Source organism: Danio rerio, chromosome 3, assembly GCF_049306965.1.
Source record: "Danio rerio strain Tuebingen ecotype United States chromosome 3, GRCz12tu, whole genome shotgun sequence".
NCBI lineage: Eukaryota > Metazoa > Chordata > Actinopteri > Cypriniformes > Danionidae > Danio > Danio rerio.
This window is the reverse complement of record NC_133178.1, coordinates 39,182,910-39,202,518: the sequence shown is the minus strand read 5'-3', so window position 1 is coordinate 39,202,518 and position 19,609 is coordinate 39,182,910. Positions and strand designations below refer to the sequence as shown.

General features: G+C 36.5%; 1 protein-coding gene across 1 annotated transcript; it reads left to right on the top strand.

The window, feature by feature from the left end:
- The first annotated feature begins 13 nt into the window (after positions 1–13).
- top3a (DNA topoisomerase III alpha) lies at positions 14–19,375 on the top strand. Its single transcript, XM_683603.10, has 19 exons — positions 14–384; positions 462–521; positions 1,066–1,139; positions 1,700–1,775; positions 1,871–1,979; positions 2,603–2,746; positions 2,830–3,000; positions 4,809–4,912; positions 5,026–5,100; positions 5,515–5,597; positions 5,681–5,888; positions 7,835–8,020; positions 8,958–9,087; positions 9,188–9,301; positions 12,760–12,925; positions 13,057–13,203; positions 13,297–13,419; positions 16,896–17,596; positions 19,111–19,375. The coding sequence occupies exons 1-19, from the start codon at positions 214–216 to the stop codon at positions 19,263–19,265; spliced, it is 2,997 nt and encodes a 998-aa protein (XP_688695.4). The 5' UTR covers positions 14–213; the 3' UTR covers positions 19,266–19,375.
- Positions 19,376–19,609: the final 234 nt, after the last annotated feature.

Genomic DNA, 19,609 nt, shown 5'->3' with positions numbered 1-19,609 from the left:
TACGACAATTTCCGTCAGGCGCCGAAATTGGAAGTTTTTAGTGTTGTTACCTTCGTTGTGATCACAGTTTTACAGATTTACTTTCCGATTGGGTTCAAATGTTTTTATTTCAGTTAACGACCAAGTTGTTAGTGTTTTTATGCTAGTTTGGACGCTGTTCATTTGATGTAATGTCCGGAGTGCACCGTGATCATGCGCCGTTAGGTCACAGTTATGAACGTTTTGTTTAGGGCACTAAGAAAAACTGTCAACAGTCGATTTTATAGACATATATCTGTAAGCATGATAAGACGCACTCAGATTAAGAAAGTGCTGTGTGTGGCCGAGAAAAACGATGCAGCTAAAGGCATAGCAGAGATCATGTCAAATGGCAGATCCAGAAGAGTGAGTGCTCACTGTTGTGCTGCTATTTGGATTTATTTTGTTCATCATGGTCATAATGAATCTTGTTTTCTTGACAGAGAGAAGGCTGCTCTGTTTACAACAAAATATATGAGTATGAATACAACCTGTTCGGCCAAGTAAGTCATTTTTACGATTAATCACTTACTAACTTGTCTAAAAATGAATATAGACATGTCAGAAAACATGACGCATATTTGTTGTTTTGTGCAAAGAAAAATACTGTGAATGATGACAGTTTTATTTAATATTCGGAAGAAATGTCACCAGTAGTTGACAGAATAAAATGTTTTACTCTGATTAGGATTTATCTGAATTAACTGTGATTTAGATTATATAACAGCTTAGACCATTAATTTAAACATAGAGCATAAATGAGTCCGACACCCTGTCAGATTTCTCAGAAGGTGTACTTTCAATGGGATGATGTGCAATGAGAAAATTGTGCAAAACTGGCTTATTGGATTTACATTAGCTTAGTCAGTGGCAAGCAAAACTGTATATAACCAAATCACTTAATATCGTTGGCAAAAATGAGTACACTACAGTGAATATGTTAGGAGAAAGTCTGAACAATATTTGAATAAACCAGAAGCATCAAGAAGGTCATGCAAAATATTAAATGTACTTAAATCTTTTGTGTATTTTATTTCTGTTTCACAGAATGTTACTGTAAACATGACGTCAGTATCAGGGCATCTCTTGGCTCTTGAATTCAAAGCTCCTTTTCAGAAATGGTAAGTTTTATATACAGTTAAAGTCAGAATTATTAGCCCCTCTTTGATTTTGTTTTCTTTTTTAAATATTTCCCAAATGATGTTTAACAAAGCAGAGATTTTCTCAGTTTGTCTGATAATTTTTGTCTTCCGCAGAAAGTCTTATTTGTTTTATTTCCACTAGATTAAAAGCAGTTATTATTGTTTTAAAAACCATTTTAAGGTAAAAAAAAAAATTATTAGCCCCTTTAAGCTTTATTTTTTTTCGATAGTCTACAAAACAAACCATCGTTATACAATAACTTGCCTAATTACCCTAACCTGCCTAGTTAACCCAATTAACTTAGTTAAGCCTTTAAATGTCATTTTAAGCTGTATAGAAGTGTCTTGATAAATATCTAGTCAAATTTTATTTACTGTCATCATGGCAAAGATAAAATAAATCAGTTTTTAGAGATGAGTTATTAAAACTATTATGATTAGAAATGTGCTGAAAAATTCTCTCTGTTAAACTGAAATTGGGGAAAAAATTAAGGGGGGGGGGGTGGGCTAATAATTCTGACTTCAACTGTGCTTCACAGGCATAGTTGTAGTCCAGTCCTATTGTTTGATGCTGAGGTGGAAAAGTACTGCCCTGAGAACTTTATACCGATTAAGGTACTCATTTCCAGTCATTCAAAATATATGTATAATTTTACAATGTGAGGTTGTTGGTTTTTTTTACCAAAATGTTGTATTTACACACAATCTAGAGGACTTTGGAGAGAGAGGTGAGGCAGTGTCAAGCTCTGATTGTTTGGACTGATTGTGACAGGGAAGGAGAGAATATCGGCTTCGAGATCATTGATGTCTGCAAAGCAGGTAAGTAAAGACTTTTTTTTTTTGTGCTGTTTCTGTTTTTTGTTATTAAAGGATAATTTAACAACTTGTACGCAACACAAAAAGAAGATACTTTGAAGAATGTCGATAACAAATTAGTGAAAGATAAGACTGACCTCCATTGTGTTTTGTTTTTGTCTGTATTGTGGAGTACAGTGGAACCTGAAGCTGATTTGTTACCAGAATTCTTCAAAAAATCATTTTAAATGTCAGAAAAGTTTTGAAACAACATTAAAAGAGAAAATTACTCACTATTTAGTATTTACTATTTTCTTTAGTGGTCCCAAACCTTTATGAGTTTCATTCTTCTGTGGAACACAAAAGAAGATATTTTGAAGAAAACTGAAAACCTGTAACCATTGACTTCCATAGTAGCAGATACTATGGAAGTCAATGGTTACAGGTTTTCAGCTTTCTTCAAAATATCTTCTTTTGTGTTCCACAGATAAAAGAAACTTATAAAGGTTTAAAAACATGTAAATATTGAGTAAATGATGACAGAACTTTCATTTTTGGGTGTACTACCCCACTAACAACAGTTAAACACTGACAGTATGTATAATCAGTTGAATAATTCCCTAAACTTGTTATATCTTTTAATTAAGTGAAGCCAAACATCCAGGTCTTCCGTGCACGGTTCTCTGAGATCACCCCAAACTCCATTAGGAGAGCCTGTGAGACCCTCACGGAGCCTGATATCAATGTTAGCGATGCGGTCGACGTGAGACAGGAGCTAGATCTTCGCATTGGTGAGCATTTCACTATATCAGATGACACAAGTACTTTCTAGATAAGATAATCTGTTTAACATGTCTATATTATGCTTCTTCAGGGGCATCGTTTACCAGATTCCAGACTTTGCGCCTGCAGAAGATATTCCCAGAATCTCTCTCTGATCAGCTCATCAGTTATGGCAGCTGTCAGTTCCCCACTCTTGGCTTTGTGGTAGAACGATTTAAAGCCATTCAAGCCTTCATCCCTGAAACATTCTTCAAAATCAAAGGTACTAGTAATTTGCTCACCTAACATTTGATGGCACAATATGTAAAATATTTATTAAAACAAAAAAACATATACAAAAAAAAACTTTAATTTATAAAAAAAAAAAAAACATATTGTGTAGATATATATCTAGAACCGCGTCTTTATTTAGAGGAGAAGAGAAGCGAATCCGGATCTCCATTTGCAGCAGAGAAAAGCTCTCGGGTAAACAATGTACCTTTAGACACGTAAGTTATTGTTGTCGCACGTCGCATACACTGTAATCCATGCGTGATTCCAGCTGCGCTCTCACAGAGAAAATGAAAACAAACTTCACTTCAGCAAATTAGGAAAGCAACACTTCACGTTTGTTTTGCCAACACAATGTGGCGTCTCTGCCGTGACGCCGTCTACACTGTAACATTAATGAATGTTAATGAAGTTGCACAATAGAGCGCGCTGATTGGTTTGAACCAAGTCTTACTCATGCATTAATGCAGCACACTCTGAGACGTAATACGGTACACCCAGGTACAGTCACCCAGTCTACATGCTGGAATACACACTATGATCTCATGGCCGTGACGCAGCTACAAAAATTCGTTTCAAACCGGAAGTACGAATTTGCTCGAAATAACGCAAAAACTGCCAATCTTCACTTTTTAGTGAGATATATGTGTCCTAATAGTGTTTTTAGCAGTGTGGGACACATATATGACTGTCAACAGCTCAAAAAATGTGTTTTGGTGTTTCGTGACCCTTTAAATGAGCTAATAATTTTGACCTTAAAATGGTGTTTACAAATTTTAAAAAATTGCGTTTATTCTAGTGGAAATAAAACAAATAAGACTTTCGTCAGAAGAAAAAATATTATTAGACATACTGTGCAAATTTCCTGGCTGTGTTAAACATCATTTGGGAAATATTTAAAAAAGAAAAAAAGCAATTTTAGCTCGTGGCATGGACTTTGTCCTGCGTCACCATGCTAATGATGTCATACAGCCTCAAGTTTTCAGTTTGGTTTTATAGAAAACTAGGAAACACCAAATATGCTTTAATATGTTGTGGGTATTATTAGACTGTACAGAACAGCATTATGACAGAACCTTAAAATGGTTACAGGGTATCCGCAGGGTATTAAAAAGCCTTAAATGCTATTTTGCAAGGTATTACATTTTGTATATTTGATTATACAATGTATAGTTGTATGCTAAAGCTTGCTTGAAGTTAATCTGTGAATATTGGGATGTTATGTAGTTTATGAAATGGATAAAATCTGGTTAGATTTGATGTCAAGCTGCTTTGTTTACTGCAGTAACCAAGGTGACCCCATTATTCTTGCTGTTATAGGAGGCGCCACCTGTTTTAGTTTAGGATTAGTTTCTTACAATCAGAATTTAGTGAATACACTGCAAGCTAAAATGCCGCCAGTGTTACCAGTTGAAACCTAGAGTGGTCGATGAGGTCTTCATATGTATGGAGACTCTCTGTATATACCCTGATTTATTATGATAAAACAGGGCTACTTTTTCTCCTCACAATCTCGACAGGAAGAACTGAAAGCGGTCAACTGTGTCATAATAAAAGCTCTGCTACTCTCTTTCACAGCTTTCAGCCTTACTCTGCTTCATAATACCATGAAAATCAGTTTTGAATACTTTGAATACATCCAGTATATGATTTCTGCAGGAGTCCCATAGGATGTAACTCAGTCACAGCATCATCAAATGGCTTTTTAATATGGATATGCATCCTCTAGCTGCAGAAATAAATAATGTGGAGTTTAAATGCATTACTATATGCTTCATGTAAAAGAAAATCTGTTTTTAGTTGTCCATGAACCTAATGAAGAGGAGTCAGTGGAATTCAACTGGAAAAGACATCGACTGTTCAATCACACCGCATGCCTTGTGCTGTATCAGATGTGCATGGAGGTCAGTGCTGAATTGTATTTTTATAAACAACATAGCTTTTGAGTAGTTTTTTCATTAATTGTAAAGAAATTCATTTTTGAGTCATTACAAATGAAGTTTCTGTATTTGTTTAGGAACCCATGGCGAAAGTTATATCTGTAACAAGTAAACCAAAAAGCAAATGGCGACCTTTACCACTGGACACTGTGGTAAGTTATTCAAAACATGTATCCTTTATTCCTTTATTCAAAACATGTAGTCTTGAAAGATTTACTACATGAAAAGTAATTGAAAATTGAAGAAGAAAAAAACGTGTACTCACTGCCGTGACATATTAAAATGAGCCATTGCTTCATTCTTCAGTGTCACATGATCCTTCAGAAACCATACTAAAATGCTAATTCAAACAAGAAGCATATCTTGTTATGTATGGTGGGAAAAGTTTTGCTGCTTATTATTTTGGTGGAAATCATGATAATTTTTGTAGGATTTTTTTAAACTGGAAAGAAAAAAACAACAACATTTATAACAACTATTATTACATTTGTATGATCACAACAATGCAAAATGCCTTAATTCTTGCTTGTAATATGTTTTCGTTAACTTTTTGTAATCTTCTTCAGGAACTTGAAAAACTGGCCTCCAGAAAATTGAGGATAAGTGCCAAAGAAACCATGAAGATTGCAGAAAAGCTGTATACTCAAGGGTATGTTAGTGGCTATTTCATCAACTCTTTTGTGGTCTGCATGATAAGCCCCGTCACAAATCAGCTTGTCTGTTTCCCTGCAGTTTTATCAGTTATCCTCGCACGGAGACCAACATGTTTCCACAGAACCTGAACCTTACCCGTCTGGTTGAGCAACAGACACAGGACCAAGAATGGGGAAATTTTGCCCAGCGTATTTTGGAAAGCGGTGGGCCCACTCCTCGAAACGGAAACAAATCAGATCAGGCCCATCCCCCCATTCACCCCACCAAATACACCAACGGTTTACAGGTGAACATCCTTTTTCTTTAGAACATTACAAAAGAAGAAGGGCTGAACAATATATCGTTTGAACATCGACTTCGCTATGTGTGTGTATCCGCAATAGTCGAATCAATCTAGCTGAAATAGATTATTTATAAAGATTAAAATATAAAGATATTATAACCAATTTTTTTAAAACATCGATGAGCATGTTATATTGTTTGATCGTTAAATGTTTGTATTTGATTAGTCCACAGAAAAGCCATTGCACTGTTTGTTTAACTTTTATTTTTTCTCTCTCATATTTATTTGTTCATTTTCTTTTCGGCTTAGTCCCTTTATTTATCAAGGGTCTCCACAGCGGAATGAACCGCCAACCTATCCAGCATATGTTTTACTAGTGATGTGACGTTGTGCACCGTGGCTTCGAAGCATGTATTAAAAAAAGATACATGTCACAGTGAAGCAGTGTACCGGAGCTTGATTCGTTTAGCCATAATCATGTGATCAGTGACGTTCGTAGCTTCATTTTTGCTTATACCTACTGCTTAAAATTTTAATTCAAAGATTAAACTCTCGTGGGTTAGTAAAGTGTACAGCGAGACATTAGGCATCAATTACATACATTTTTACTGTTTTAAAGCACTGCACCGATCCCACGCACCAGTAATTCAACTAAAATGCTATAGTAATTTATAGTTAAAAGCTTTTGAACTATATTAAAGTGTATTAATGTATTTTTTACAACTATTTTTAAAGAATGCCACTGCATATTGTAGTATAGTGTGTAACCGAGGACAGCAAAAAAGTCTCACTCTCATAGCATCCTCCTTGGAGCATTCGCCTCCCATGCAGGAATCGCTGGTTCGGTCCTGGCTCGGAATGAGAGTGTGTGTGTAGGATTGGTTGAAATAGATAAATGTTAATACATATGAATACCCTGGATTGTACAACAGTCATTGGTGGTGTAATGCGATATACCTTATATGTACAAAAACTACAGTAACTGGGTAATTTGTTTATATTATTGTTGTATTACTACGTAAATGAGATTGTCAGTTGTGAACATTTGACATTTTAGCAACGCAGTGCATTCCCACACTTTAACCAACAGAGGTCCTCATTGAGATCTGATTTGGAAAGCTTCGAGTAACAAACCTTTTTTTCTGATTTTTACAATTGAGTTGAACGGTTCACTGGTTCATAAAGCTTAATTTCACCATCACTATATTTTGCGCAGCGGATGCCCTTTCAGCTGCAACCTATCACTGGGAAACCCATTCACTCTCAATCACACAGATACAATAATGACAATTTTAGTTCTCCCAGTTCATGTGTAGCGCATGTCTTTGGACTTGTGGGGGAAACCGGAGCATCCAGAGGAACCCACATCAGAATATGCCAACTGACCCAGCCGAGGCTGGAACCAGCGACCTTCGTGCTGTGAGGTGACTGTGCTACCCACTGCGTCACCGTTTTATATGGAGATCACCTGTTGAACTGAATTATTGAAATCTTTCCAAATAGAGCTATTCAAATCATTTGGTGAAATTAGATTTATATTGCAATATATATCGCACCAAAACAAAATAACGCAATGTGAAATTTTTCCAATATTGTGCAGCAGCCCTAAATCGAAGCACAATTTTTATCAACAGTACTCCTTAAAAAACGTTTGAGATTTTATCATATGTACTTGATATCATAAAAGATTTTTATCATATGTATTTTTTATTGCAGTTGATGATTTTTTCTTATTGTTTTTATTATTTTAGAAAAGTGATATTTATAAAACTTATTTGTAAGTGTATTTGTGAAATGAATCAATTTTATCTGGTTTTGCCATGGAATAACCAGAGAAGCTGATATGGCAATAAATTCAAAGATCTCTCTACAAATGAAGCTGCAGTTTGCTAGGAATTGACACCTATTGCAGTGATTTTTAATAATATTTTTTTCTTTTTTTTAAATAGGGAAATGAAAAGAGACTTTATGAGTTCATTGTACGTCACTTCCTGGCCTGTTGCTCCAAAGATGCTCAGGGTCAAGAGGTCACAGTCGAAATTGATATAGCGGAAGAGAGATTCTCTGCTAGCGGACTGACGATCATCGCTCGCAATTATCTGGAAGTGTACCCTTATGACAAGTGGTACAATAAGGTCAATACTGTTCATATCATACTTTATAAGTAAAAGTATTAAGTTTTTGTTTTCTTAACAAGGGCGCTGTATTTTTATAGTAAACTTTTTGCTTAATTTTTTTGTGGTGCATGAGTATATAACATACAACAGTATAAATGTTTGTGAATATCCCAATACTAATGGGAACAGTGTGTTTTTTTCTTCTACAAACACAATAAACAACAAAAATGACAAGAAACATTTGTTTGGAAATCATCTGATCAAGTCACATCTCATTACTATGCAGCACTTTAGATATTGTTCATTTAGATATAGTATAGTTCACCCAAAAATGAATATCCTCACCATTTAGTTGCACTCAAATAGTTCTAAACCAGGGGTGCCCAGAATCGGTCCTGAAGGGTCAGTGTCCAGCATATTTTAGCTCCAACGTCTTTCAATACACCTGCCTGGACGTTTCTAGTATACCTAGAAAGAGCTTGATTAGCTGGTTCAGATGTGTCTGATTGGGGTTGGAACTAAACTCTGCAGGACAACAGCCCTCCAGGACAGAGTTTGAGCACCCCTGTTCTTAACCCTTTCTTCTGCAGAACGCAAAAAGAAATTCTGGAAAGTGCTGGAAAAAAATTAACAATTGAAATCCATAGAAGAAGAAAAAAACTCTCCAGTTCATTTATGTTTTTACTTTTGTAAATCTGACATTGATGGACTGAACCAATGAAAAGAACTGGAGAAGATTAAAAAAATTGGAGCCTCAGAGCTATTCTTTTCTATTACAGTAGATAATCAACACTGGCCAACGTTAGTTTAAAGATATTGATCAGTTGGAGAAAACCTTTCTGCAATTATTCATTTTAGTTTGGTTTGAAACTCTAAATGTTACACCAGTTTATTCTTCAGTTTGCTTTGATGTATATTGTGGGCTTAATGATTTATTCGTTTACCTTTTGCACAGGTGATTCCATCATACAGCCCTAACACCACATTCCAGCCCACAGCGATTGAGATGGTGGAAGGACAGACCAGTCCACCACAGCTTCTGACAGAGGCAGATTTGATATCACTCATGGAGAAACATGGCATTGGTACTGAAAACTATCAGTCAAGCTTCGTTACCTTGAATATTTTACATGGTTTTTAAAGAAGAGCTAGTTATGTAGCATTCAACTTGGGTTGTTACTGCAGGTACCGATGCAACACATGCTGAACACATTGAGACCATTAAGAGTCGCATGTATGTGGGGCTGACGGCAGACCAGAGGTTCCTTCCCGGAGAGCTCGGCATGGGTCTCGTTGAAGGTAACACATCATTGGTATATTAAAGGTGCCATAGAATACAAATCAAGATATATCTACGGATAGCTGATTAAAACGAGTTCAATACATAGGAATGACATACTGTCAGCCTCAATCATGGTTTCATTTGTGTCATGTAAATCTTTTGAGTGAAAAAACTTGGTAAACGCAAAACAAAACCATCTGAACAAAAAACAAACTCTGGTGATCCACATGGGATCATTAATATGCACGCCCCCAGGCAGCGTTTGATTGGCCACAACTTTTCTAGTGAGATTACGAAGAGAAATTTATGCTTAGTTTGTCTAAACTTATATTATTCTGAAATTTTACATCTATTTTGTCTAAACAAACCCAAGTAGACTGCTGAATATAAGTTATAAAGGCAGATTTATGCATTGTTTCATTTCACTTAGCTCTTACTGTGTCATTCACAATGTTAATCAGCAACAAATTAAAGAAAGCTCATTCCTTCTAGCTAAAATGAACTTCTCTACCACTTAAGTAAAAGGCATCTTGCATGTGTTGTTTTCAGAGTACATCACGGTCTTTGTGTCTGCATGTGTGTTTGTGTGTGACCGAGACATGAACTGCTGGAAGCATCAGAGCAAAGCACATTAATATACACAACCCTTCCAAATATGGTCAAAATCAACCATATGATATTTGGGCCAATACCTAATGTTTGAAATTGACCTGTAATGGACCATTTCTGGAACATCTATTCTGTTTAGATATCAGAAAAAAATTTAACATTGAATCAATGCATTCTATCGATGCTTTAATGGATGGTTCAGTCAAAAATGAAAATTTGGCATTAATTTACTTAGTCTTATGCCATCCAAGATGTAGGTGACTCTTTCACAAAATGTAACTAAACTAGCTTGTGCTTCATCCCACTCCATTTTCGACCATGTTGAAATGTATTATTTGTTAATAATATTTTATGTATGATATTTTGTTAGAAAAAAAAAATTAAATCAAATAAACATACAGGCAAAATAAAAAAATAATAGCCTACATGGTTCTCCTGATGATATATTGAGGTCGTATAAAGAAAACAATTGATCTATTAAAGAAAATGATTACAAACTATGACAGTCTAGAGCAGTGGTTCCAAAAAGTGGGGGTCAGGGACAATGAAGGGAGGGGTCGCTAGGTGATTTCCAATAATCTAATTAATTTTATGAAACCATTAGAATTACCATATTTTATTCATAAACTTCTTAAGTTAAAAATAGTATTTTATAGTAACAGCCTTTTAATTTTTTTTTTCTATTTGATTGCGACCCGTTAGGGTGGTTACATTACATTAAATACACAGCATTAGCGTCAGATGAAGCAGATTGATTTTGTGGTACCAGATTAAGCTTTCTGGCACGTTAATAGCACTCGCATACATTAAAAAAAGATAATAATCGAAGAATAGACTCTGGGCTATTGGTATGTGTGCACCGTTGCATGCAAGGTTTCTCTATTTATATTCACCTCAGATGATATTGGGGATCATGACTCATGAGTAGGCCTACATGGAATATGTGCGCGCAGAATTCAGCAGATTTCTACAGATTTTTAGCCCATCATTGATTCTGTTTATTTACTTGTGTAAATGTGTGTAAATTTATATTTATTCAGTTTTTATATTAATATCAGTGTTATTATTGACTAATATGAAAATATTCATATGATTTTTTTTTACAATACAGTTTGTAAAATCATATTTTCTGTCTTTTAGTAGAGATGTTATATGAGAAACTTGCTTTGTTTACCAAAAAAAGTGGATCTAATTGGATTTGCATTGTAAACATTAAATAAAAGTTAAAAAGGTATTACTTTTATTTCATATATTAAGGTTTTAGTTATGATACTCCCAAAATCATTCCGCATAAATCCGCAGATTTTTAACACAATGTGCAGAAATATCAAAAAATGTCCACAGATTCTGTCTGGCCCTAGTCATGAGTCACTGGCATTGTTATTTTGGGGGTTGCAGGCTGAAAAGTTTGGGAACCCCTGGGGCCTCATGTACGAAGACTTGCGTGGAAATCTTACTAAAACATTGCGTACTTGCGTAGCTGTAAATGTGCGTACGCAGAAAAAAATTCAGATGTATGAAACACTGCGTACGCCGAATCTCATGCATATTCTTTTGTACATCTGAATGAACGTGAAACTGAGCGCAACATGCACGAGCACAAAACCCCTCCCTGCCTCCTCCCCCGTATGAATATGCTAATGACTATGCTAATGGCAAAACCCAACGAAAAAGCAATGTCAAAAGCAATCAAAAAGAGAAACTTTGAACAGAATGTGAATTGGAGGTGCTGCTTTCGGAGGTAGACCGGAGAAAAGCAGTGTTATTTGCAAGTTTGTTCTCCGGAATTAACAACAAAAGAAAAAAATAGAGTGGGAGAGTTTAGCTGATGCAGTCAACACAGTTGGGTCTGAACATCGCATTGAGTGCATAAAAAAAAAGAAATAGTGTGGTTTATATCTGTAAAATGTTGCAGGACGCTTAACAGTCTCAGTGGCGCTACTCGTAAGACGCATGTGATCATGAATTGATACATTCGAGCATGAACTCGGCTCGAATCCAGCGTCTGATGAACTCTTTCTTGTTTTTTCCCCCGCTACATATCAGATTTTGCCAACTATTTAACACGAGAAAGACAAGTAGGAATCATCAATAAGTTCATATCAATAAGCATCATATTTTATTTGCACATATATTGAATGGAAATGTTTCTTATTCACGCATGCAAATTCATCTTCAGATAGTGTCTTTATAGCGATGTGCGTGCGGTAGATCGCTCAAATTACATTGGAAAAACAGGCGACTGCTGCAAATTGTGCTTTAATGTTTAGCTGGTCAAACGTATGGTATGGAAACCTTATATACCTGCTGAACCCGTCTCATACAGCTGCCATTGCAAGGCTCAGACACTTTGTAGAGAGGAATTTAACACAACTGCCTCTAGGAGTCGCCAATGGAAATAAAACAGACACGCACAAAAAATGTCTGTCAGAAAAGCTGCCGTGAAGCTGCGCACATTCCCACGTTCAGTTCATTGTTAGTAAATCCAAACGTGAGCGATTCTGAGCGTGAAACCTGGCGTACGCAAAGTTTTTGTGCATACGCAGCGTTGATACATGAGGCCCCAGGTCTGGAGCTTTCTGTTGTATAAAGATGTAAGTTTTGACAAAAATGCGCACTTTAGTTGATGCTGTTTGTCCACTTATGTATGAGTTTGAGCCTGCACATACACTATTATCACAGTTGAAGCTCCCTTATAACGAATTCAGGATCATTTGCCACATTGACATGCTGTCTCAAACCTCAAACTAATTTTTAAAAATGTTTTTAAACTTAAATCACACAAGTTCATTCTGAGAAGCTTTCAGCAATGAAACCTTCAAATAATTGCTTAATATCAGTAATTTATGTCAGTTTATTGTTTCAGGATATAATTCTATGGGATACGAGATGTCTAAACCAGACCTGAGAGCTGAGCTGGAGGCAGACCTTAAACTTGTGTCAGAGGGCCGGAAGAATAAAGCATCTGTCCTCAGTTATCATGTGGCAAAATACAAAGCCGTTTTCATCGAGTCTGTGAGGAAGGCAAAGAAGTGAGTCTTTTATTTCTACATTAGTTACACTGCAGTCATCAGATTTGCTTTTGTTAGTTTCAACTATACTTGCACTTACATTTCTACATGCAGATTTACATTGATTTTAATTGGTGTCTTAATGTCTCCAGATTAGATGAGGCTTTGTCCAATTATCTGGGTCCGGCTCAGGAGATTGCAGAACAGGAGCAAGTCGAGTTGGAGATACCATTACCTGTGCGAAAGTGTCCTCAGTGTAACCGAGACATGGTGCTGAAGAAGAAGAAAGACAGCACAGGGTGAGATGACATCATGTGTTCATTTAACAACTGATCTCAAATGGAATGTAGTGTATTTACTAATGTTGTGCCTCTTCTGTGTTTTTACTCCAGGATGCTTCTTTCATGCTTGGGATATCCAGCGTGTAAAGCAGCCGTGTGGTTTCCTGACACTGTCCTGGAAGTCAGCAGAGACGAGAGCATCTGTCCAACTTGCCGTCCACATCCGGTTCATATGTAAGAATTGTGGCTCATATGTTGCTTTGTAATTATTTTTATATTTTTTAAGGTCGCTGATTCGAGCCTCAGCTGGGTCAGTTGGCATTTCTGTGTGGAGTTTGCATGCTCTCCCCATGTTCGCGTGGGTTTCCTCTGGGTGCTCCGGTTTCCCCCACAAGTCCAAAGACATGCGGTATAGGCGAATTGAATAAACTAAATTTGCCGTAGTGAATGAGTGTGTATGGGTGTTTCCCACTGATGGGTTGCGGCTGGAAGGGCATCCACTGCGTAAAACAAATGCTGGATAAGTTGGTGTTTCATTCTGCTGTGGCGACCCCTGATTAACAAAGGGACTTTATATAATAACAAAGGGAATTAATAATGTTAGTGATGAAGAAAAAAGCAATAGGACATTTAAATAAAATGTTATAATTAATTCCCCAAAATGTATAAAAATGTTTAATATTTTGAGCAGCACAAATGTTTTTAGTATAACATGCTAATCAGCATCTTTGAGTATTTTCTGTAAGGTCATGTGATGCTGAAGACTGGAGGAATAATGGTGAAAATTCATCTTTAACATCATAGAAATCCATTACATTTTAAAAACGTATTCAATGAAATAACAATTGTTTTATAGTTATAATATTGCACAATAGTGTTGTCAAAAATATTCATATTTGGATAAGTATCGATTTTGGAATATATAAAACGATAATATCTTGCTTTTGGTTGGTAGCGATACCGACTTTGCTCAATTTTTTTCAAGATATCGTATCGCAGTTAGACATTTCAGTATGGTGACAGTATTATTTCAGAATATTACAATCTACTATTTTGATCCAACAAATCTAGAAGAGATAAGAGACTTGCATCAAAAACCTGAATTGTCTTACTGTATGGTAAAACTTTTACTGAACGGTTTTATATGTTAACTTTAATTTGTGAAATAACTATTATAAAAAAAATTTCTAATTGGGGTGTCACAGGGGCGCATTTAGTAGCACGATTGCCTCCCTACAAGAAGGTCGCTGGTTTGAGCCTCAGCTGGGTCAATTGGCATTTCTATGAGGAGTTTTCATGTTTGGTGAATTGAATGAGCTAAATTGGCTGTAGTGTATGAGTGTTTATGGATGTTTCCCAGTGATGGGTTGCCGCTGGAAGGGCATCCGCTGCATAAAACATGTGCTGGATAAGTTGGTGGTTCATTCCGCTGTGGCGACTCCAGATTAATAAAAGGACTAAGCCAAAAAAGAAAATGAATGAATGAAATTTCCAGTTGTATATTTCGAGGCAACATGGTGGCTCGGTGGTTAGCGCTGTCATCTCACAGCAAGAGTCCCAGCTGGTTCAATTGGCATTTCTATGTGGAGTTTGGATGTTCTCCCCATGTTGGCATGGGTTTTCTCCGAGTGCTCTAGTTTACCCCACTGTAAACTGGAAACATGCGGTATAGGTGAATTGAATAAGCTAAATTGTCCGTAGTGTATGAGTGTGAATGAGTGTGGGGATGTTTTCCAGTACTGGGTTGCAGCTGGAAGGGCATATGCTGGATAAGTTGGCTGTTCATTTCGCTGTGGCGACCCCTGATAAATAAAGGGACTAATCTGAAGGAAAATAAATGTAGGATTGTATATTTATAGCATTTCATTAATATTTTTTTCTAAGCCGTATTAAAGGGCACATAGGTTACCCCTTTTTTCATATTTAATATAAGTCTTTTGTGTCCCCAGAATGTGTCTGTAAAGTTTCAGCTCAAAGCACCCATCAGAGTATTTATTATAGCTGTTTGAAGTGTCTGTATTAGAGACTGGGAAAAGGTTGTTGCTGTTTTTTGCACTGGGACACACACAGAGAGAGAGAGAGACGCGGCTGTGCTGATAAAGTGAATCTGAAGTGAATTGCTGTACTTCAGTACACACGTGCACACGTTTTAAAACTTGTTAAACTTGTAAAACTCACTCTTGATCACATTTGATGATGATTGATGATCCTAGCGAACTGAACAGACCTTTTATTCCCGGTTGCTTTGCGCTCGTCCTGTCTTGTTGATATGATTATATGCGTTACTACGGAGACATATTAATGCGCGCAGCTGTCAGTCAATATTGGTGGGCGCACTCCTACGTCAAGTTGAGGTCGATCTGAAAACCGCTCCAATTGGTCCACCGTTTTTATGTTGTTAAATTTGAGAAAAAAGGACTGGGTGTGTTTATTTCACCCCAATATGACAGTATATACACTATACTTACACACATGTATGTGCAAACAGCTTTAAAAGTAGATTTTTCACCATAGGTGCCATTTAATACATTTATACAACACAGTAAAACCGGTTCTAGTAACCCTCCAGCATGTGTGTTTAGATGGAGCAGAGTTTACAAAGCAGAGTAAATAGGTTTAAAGAGAATCGGTTTAAATGAATTAATACTACAGATCATTTTGGAAGGGTGCTTTCTATCCAAGACTTAAAAGGGCATGTGCACTGCACAGGTTGAGCCCTATGTCTGCACGTGCCTGTCCTTCAACTATTTTATAAAGAATCCTCTCTGCTTCAGTTCTGCCCCCTACAACATGCAGTCATTAATTACATTAAGATGGTCCTGGTGTCCACTATAGTGGATATTTAAAAAAAGGATGATATTTTGAAACACAAACAAGTTAACAGCTTTGAAAGCTAAATGTATTGTTCCTGACACTTTAATAAACAAATATATATATAAAAACATATAATAATAAAATAATATATATGTATATATGTCTATGTATATATATGTAATAATAATAGTAGAAAAACATTTAAAAAGCAAAATTTTACATACCTCTCTTCTTTCCATAAAATGTGCTTGTTTGTATGCCAGCCATTTTGGATGCAGTCTAAGAAGCAGTTCCTAGCATGCCAGCCAATCAAATGACATATCACTAGAAAGGATGTACTCTGAACAGTACAACTGGATTTGACAGAGTAACTAAAAAAAATCTAAGAAAATTAATGAAAACTAAATGTCCACCACAGAGGACACAAGAAACTAAATGTCCACCACAGAGGACACAAGAAACTAAATGTCCACCACAGAGGACACAAGTCAACGGGCGGGGTCTCAGGAGGATATAGTAACATTTTACTTCTAACTCATGTTGTAAGTACAGTTGAGTGTTTGAAAAAAATCCTTCTGTAAGACTATTACATAGTCGTGTTTATTAGTCACGCTGCTGAAACAATGGAAGCAGTTAAATCTTGTGTTTAGCTACCAATATTTTTCCTGGGACATTTCTTGAGTTTCCTCATGTGTATGGACAGGTTGGTGGGTTTCTGCAAGAGCGCCCTCTGGCCTTCAGATGAGATTTACTACAATCACACCATGCTTCTTTGAGAAGATGTGCATGAAATCACAGCTTTGTTCAATTGTGTTTGCGATTTCAATTAAATTAATCGCCAAACTGTAATTTAAGCATATAATTTTCGATGCTGATTCTGGTTTTATCTTTGACAGGCTGAAGTTTAAATTCAAGAGGGGAAGTTTGCCACCCATGATGCCTCTTGAATTTGTTGGATGCATCGGAGGATGTGATGACACTCTCAGAGAGGTTTTAAACTTGAAATATCTCAGAGGACGTGATGCAGAATCTGCCCCTCAGGCCAATAACAGCTCCAGATCCAGTCAACACCACATTCATAGAACCAGCTCGGCACCTCCTCCATCCAGGGTAGAGAACATTAGACCTCCAGCACCCAGACCTCGAGCTGATCCTGGTCTGCAACCTCCACCTTCAACTCAGGGCGGTGCCATTGTGTGTAACTGTGGTCAGGACGCCTTACTTCTCACCGTGCGCAAAGAGGGTCCCAATCAAGGGCGTCAGTTTTACAAGTGTAACACAGGAGACTGCAAGTTCTTCCTGTGGGCCGATCAGCCACCTGAACAGGGGGTGCCTGAAAGAAACAGAGGGCCTTTAAGTCAAAACGTCCAGCCTCCCAGGCCTTCCAATGGGTTTGGGAATGTCTCACAGCAGAGGCAGAACCACAGAGGGTCTGGAGGCGATGAAGGGGAAACTATGTGTAACTGTAATGAGCCTTCAGTCACCAGGACTGTCATGAAGGAAGGGCCGAACAAGGGCAGAATGTTTCACACCTGCGGGAAACCACGAGATCAGCAGTGTGGCTTCTTCCAGTGGGCCAATGAAAATGTGGCACCAGGTATGTTGACTCGTTTTGTTGGAAAATATATGTAGATATTAAATTTATGGTTTAAAGTTCTGTTTGTGCATGTTTTTGTTTTATTCTGTAAAGTACAATAATCTAAATGTAAAAATAAAATGTAGTTTAGATCATTTAGTTGTTTTTATTTTGCTTAAAATGAAAAAGGTGCCAATACCAATCTACAGAACATTAAAGAAATATTTGTTGCAAATTTTCTGTTTATTATGATGGGACAGTATTGATGGAGGGGAATAGGTTTGGGAAAAGGTCAGTTGTCTTGGGACAACCGCAGTGCTGTTGTGCTAAGAAACATTTTTGATTGAATAACCCCTGAATTTCAATTAGAACAAATTAAAGCATTTTGGCGGCATGGTTGGTCAGTGGGTAGCATTGTCACCTTACAATGAGGGAGAAGGTCACTGATTTGAGTCCCGGTTGGGCCAGTTGGCATTTCCGTGTGGAGTTTGCTTGTCCTCGCTGTCTTGGCGTGGGTTTCCTCCGGGTGCTACGGTTTCCCCCACAGTTCAAAGACGTATAGTGTAAGAGTGCATGTGTGTGTTTATGGGCGTTTCCCAGTGCTGGGTTGCTGCTGGAAGGGCATCCACTGTGTAAAGCATATACCTGAATAGTTGCCGGTTCATTCTGCTGTGGCAACCCCTGATAAATAAAAGGACTAAGACGAAGGAAAATGAATGAAACTATTTTTTTATTCTAACCAGTTGTCAACAATTCTCAAACATACACATATAACATATATCTGTTTATTCAGTTGCCTGTAGCTTCTGTTTTATTTAGTTTTTATTTTAAATGTTGATCTCTCTTTTGAATTTTATTGACATTGTCTGTGGTTAAGTATTATTTACAGAACTAAATCTGTACAATAACAGCAACATTACCGACAACTCATTACTCATTATCTGTACTGTAATTTGCATGACCAAACCAAAAACTATAGTTTCTTTCAAACTGCCATTCAGATTTCAGTAATAGTCACTGCACTAAACATTTCAACAGAAAAGGGTCTACTCAACTAGAAAGTATTAATAAAATGCAGATGTTTGGGGTAAGATTTGTTAAAGTAGATTTATACTTTTGGTAAAAAAAAGTGATTGAAAATGATGATAAAAAATGTATAATATTACTGGAGACTGGGATAATTAAATGAATAAAAAATCTAGCTAGTTAGAAAACATTTATTTTAAATTGTAATAATATTTTATGATATAATATGTGTAATATTATTGCATTTTTGATTAAATAACTTTCCTTAGTGAGACTTCTGTTTTATCAGTCATTTGGTTTGATGTAGCTATACAGTGTAATAAATGTATAGTATGTTTTTTGGCTTTAACTGTGCTGCAATGTGCCACTTTTTGTGACAGAATAGAGCATGAGAATGTCCTCATTTCTATATATTTTTTTTCAAATATTTCTGTTGGGAGAGATATCAATATTTCTATATTCAATTAAAAAAAATTTAATTATTATTTTTTTTCTATCACTTTTTTCAGCCACAGCGTTTTCTGGAGGAAATGGTGGTAAACCATCTGGGAACAAAAAGGCCAGTACTACCTCAGTCAAGCCTCCCACTGCCAAAAGGCAGAGGACCTGTGGAATATGTCATGAGCCAGGACACACCAGAGTCACCTGTCCTCAGGCCCACTGAAAAACTAAATTTGTAAATAAAATTAATTTGTCTTATGCATATTTAATGTTGTTTTATGAATTGTAAATTTGTAATGTAGTATGTGTAAAATAAAGTTATTTTTAGGTTTATATTGTGTGTGTGTGTGTGTGTGTGTGTGTGTGTGTGTGTGTGTGTGTGTGTGTGTGTGTGTTATTCTTGCTCAAATATACAGGGTTTCTTTGGGTCTTACAATAGTCTTAATTTCTAAGTTAAAATTGTATTAATTCAGAGCTGAAATTCATCAAATTATCATAGTTTTCCAATAGAAATAGCTAAACAAGATAAATTAGTTTTTTATTAAAACACGTTTTCAGGACAAATAT

Coding starts and splice junctions, on each gene's coding strand:
- top3a (XM_683603.10), top strand. CDS start 214: ATGAACGTTTTGTTTAGGGCACTAAGAAAAACTGTCAACAGTCGATTT. Junction 5,889..7,834: donor AATACACCAACGGTTTACAG/GTGAACATCCTT, acceptor TTTTTTAAATAG/GGAAATGAAAAGAGACTTTA. Junction 9,302..12,759: donor CGGCATGGGTCTCGTTGAAG/GTAACACATCAT, acceptor TTATTGTTTCAG/GATATAATTCTATGGGATAC.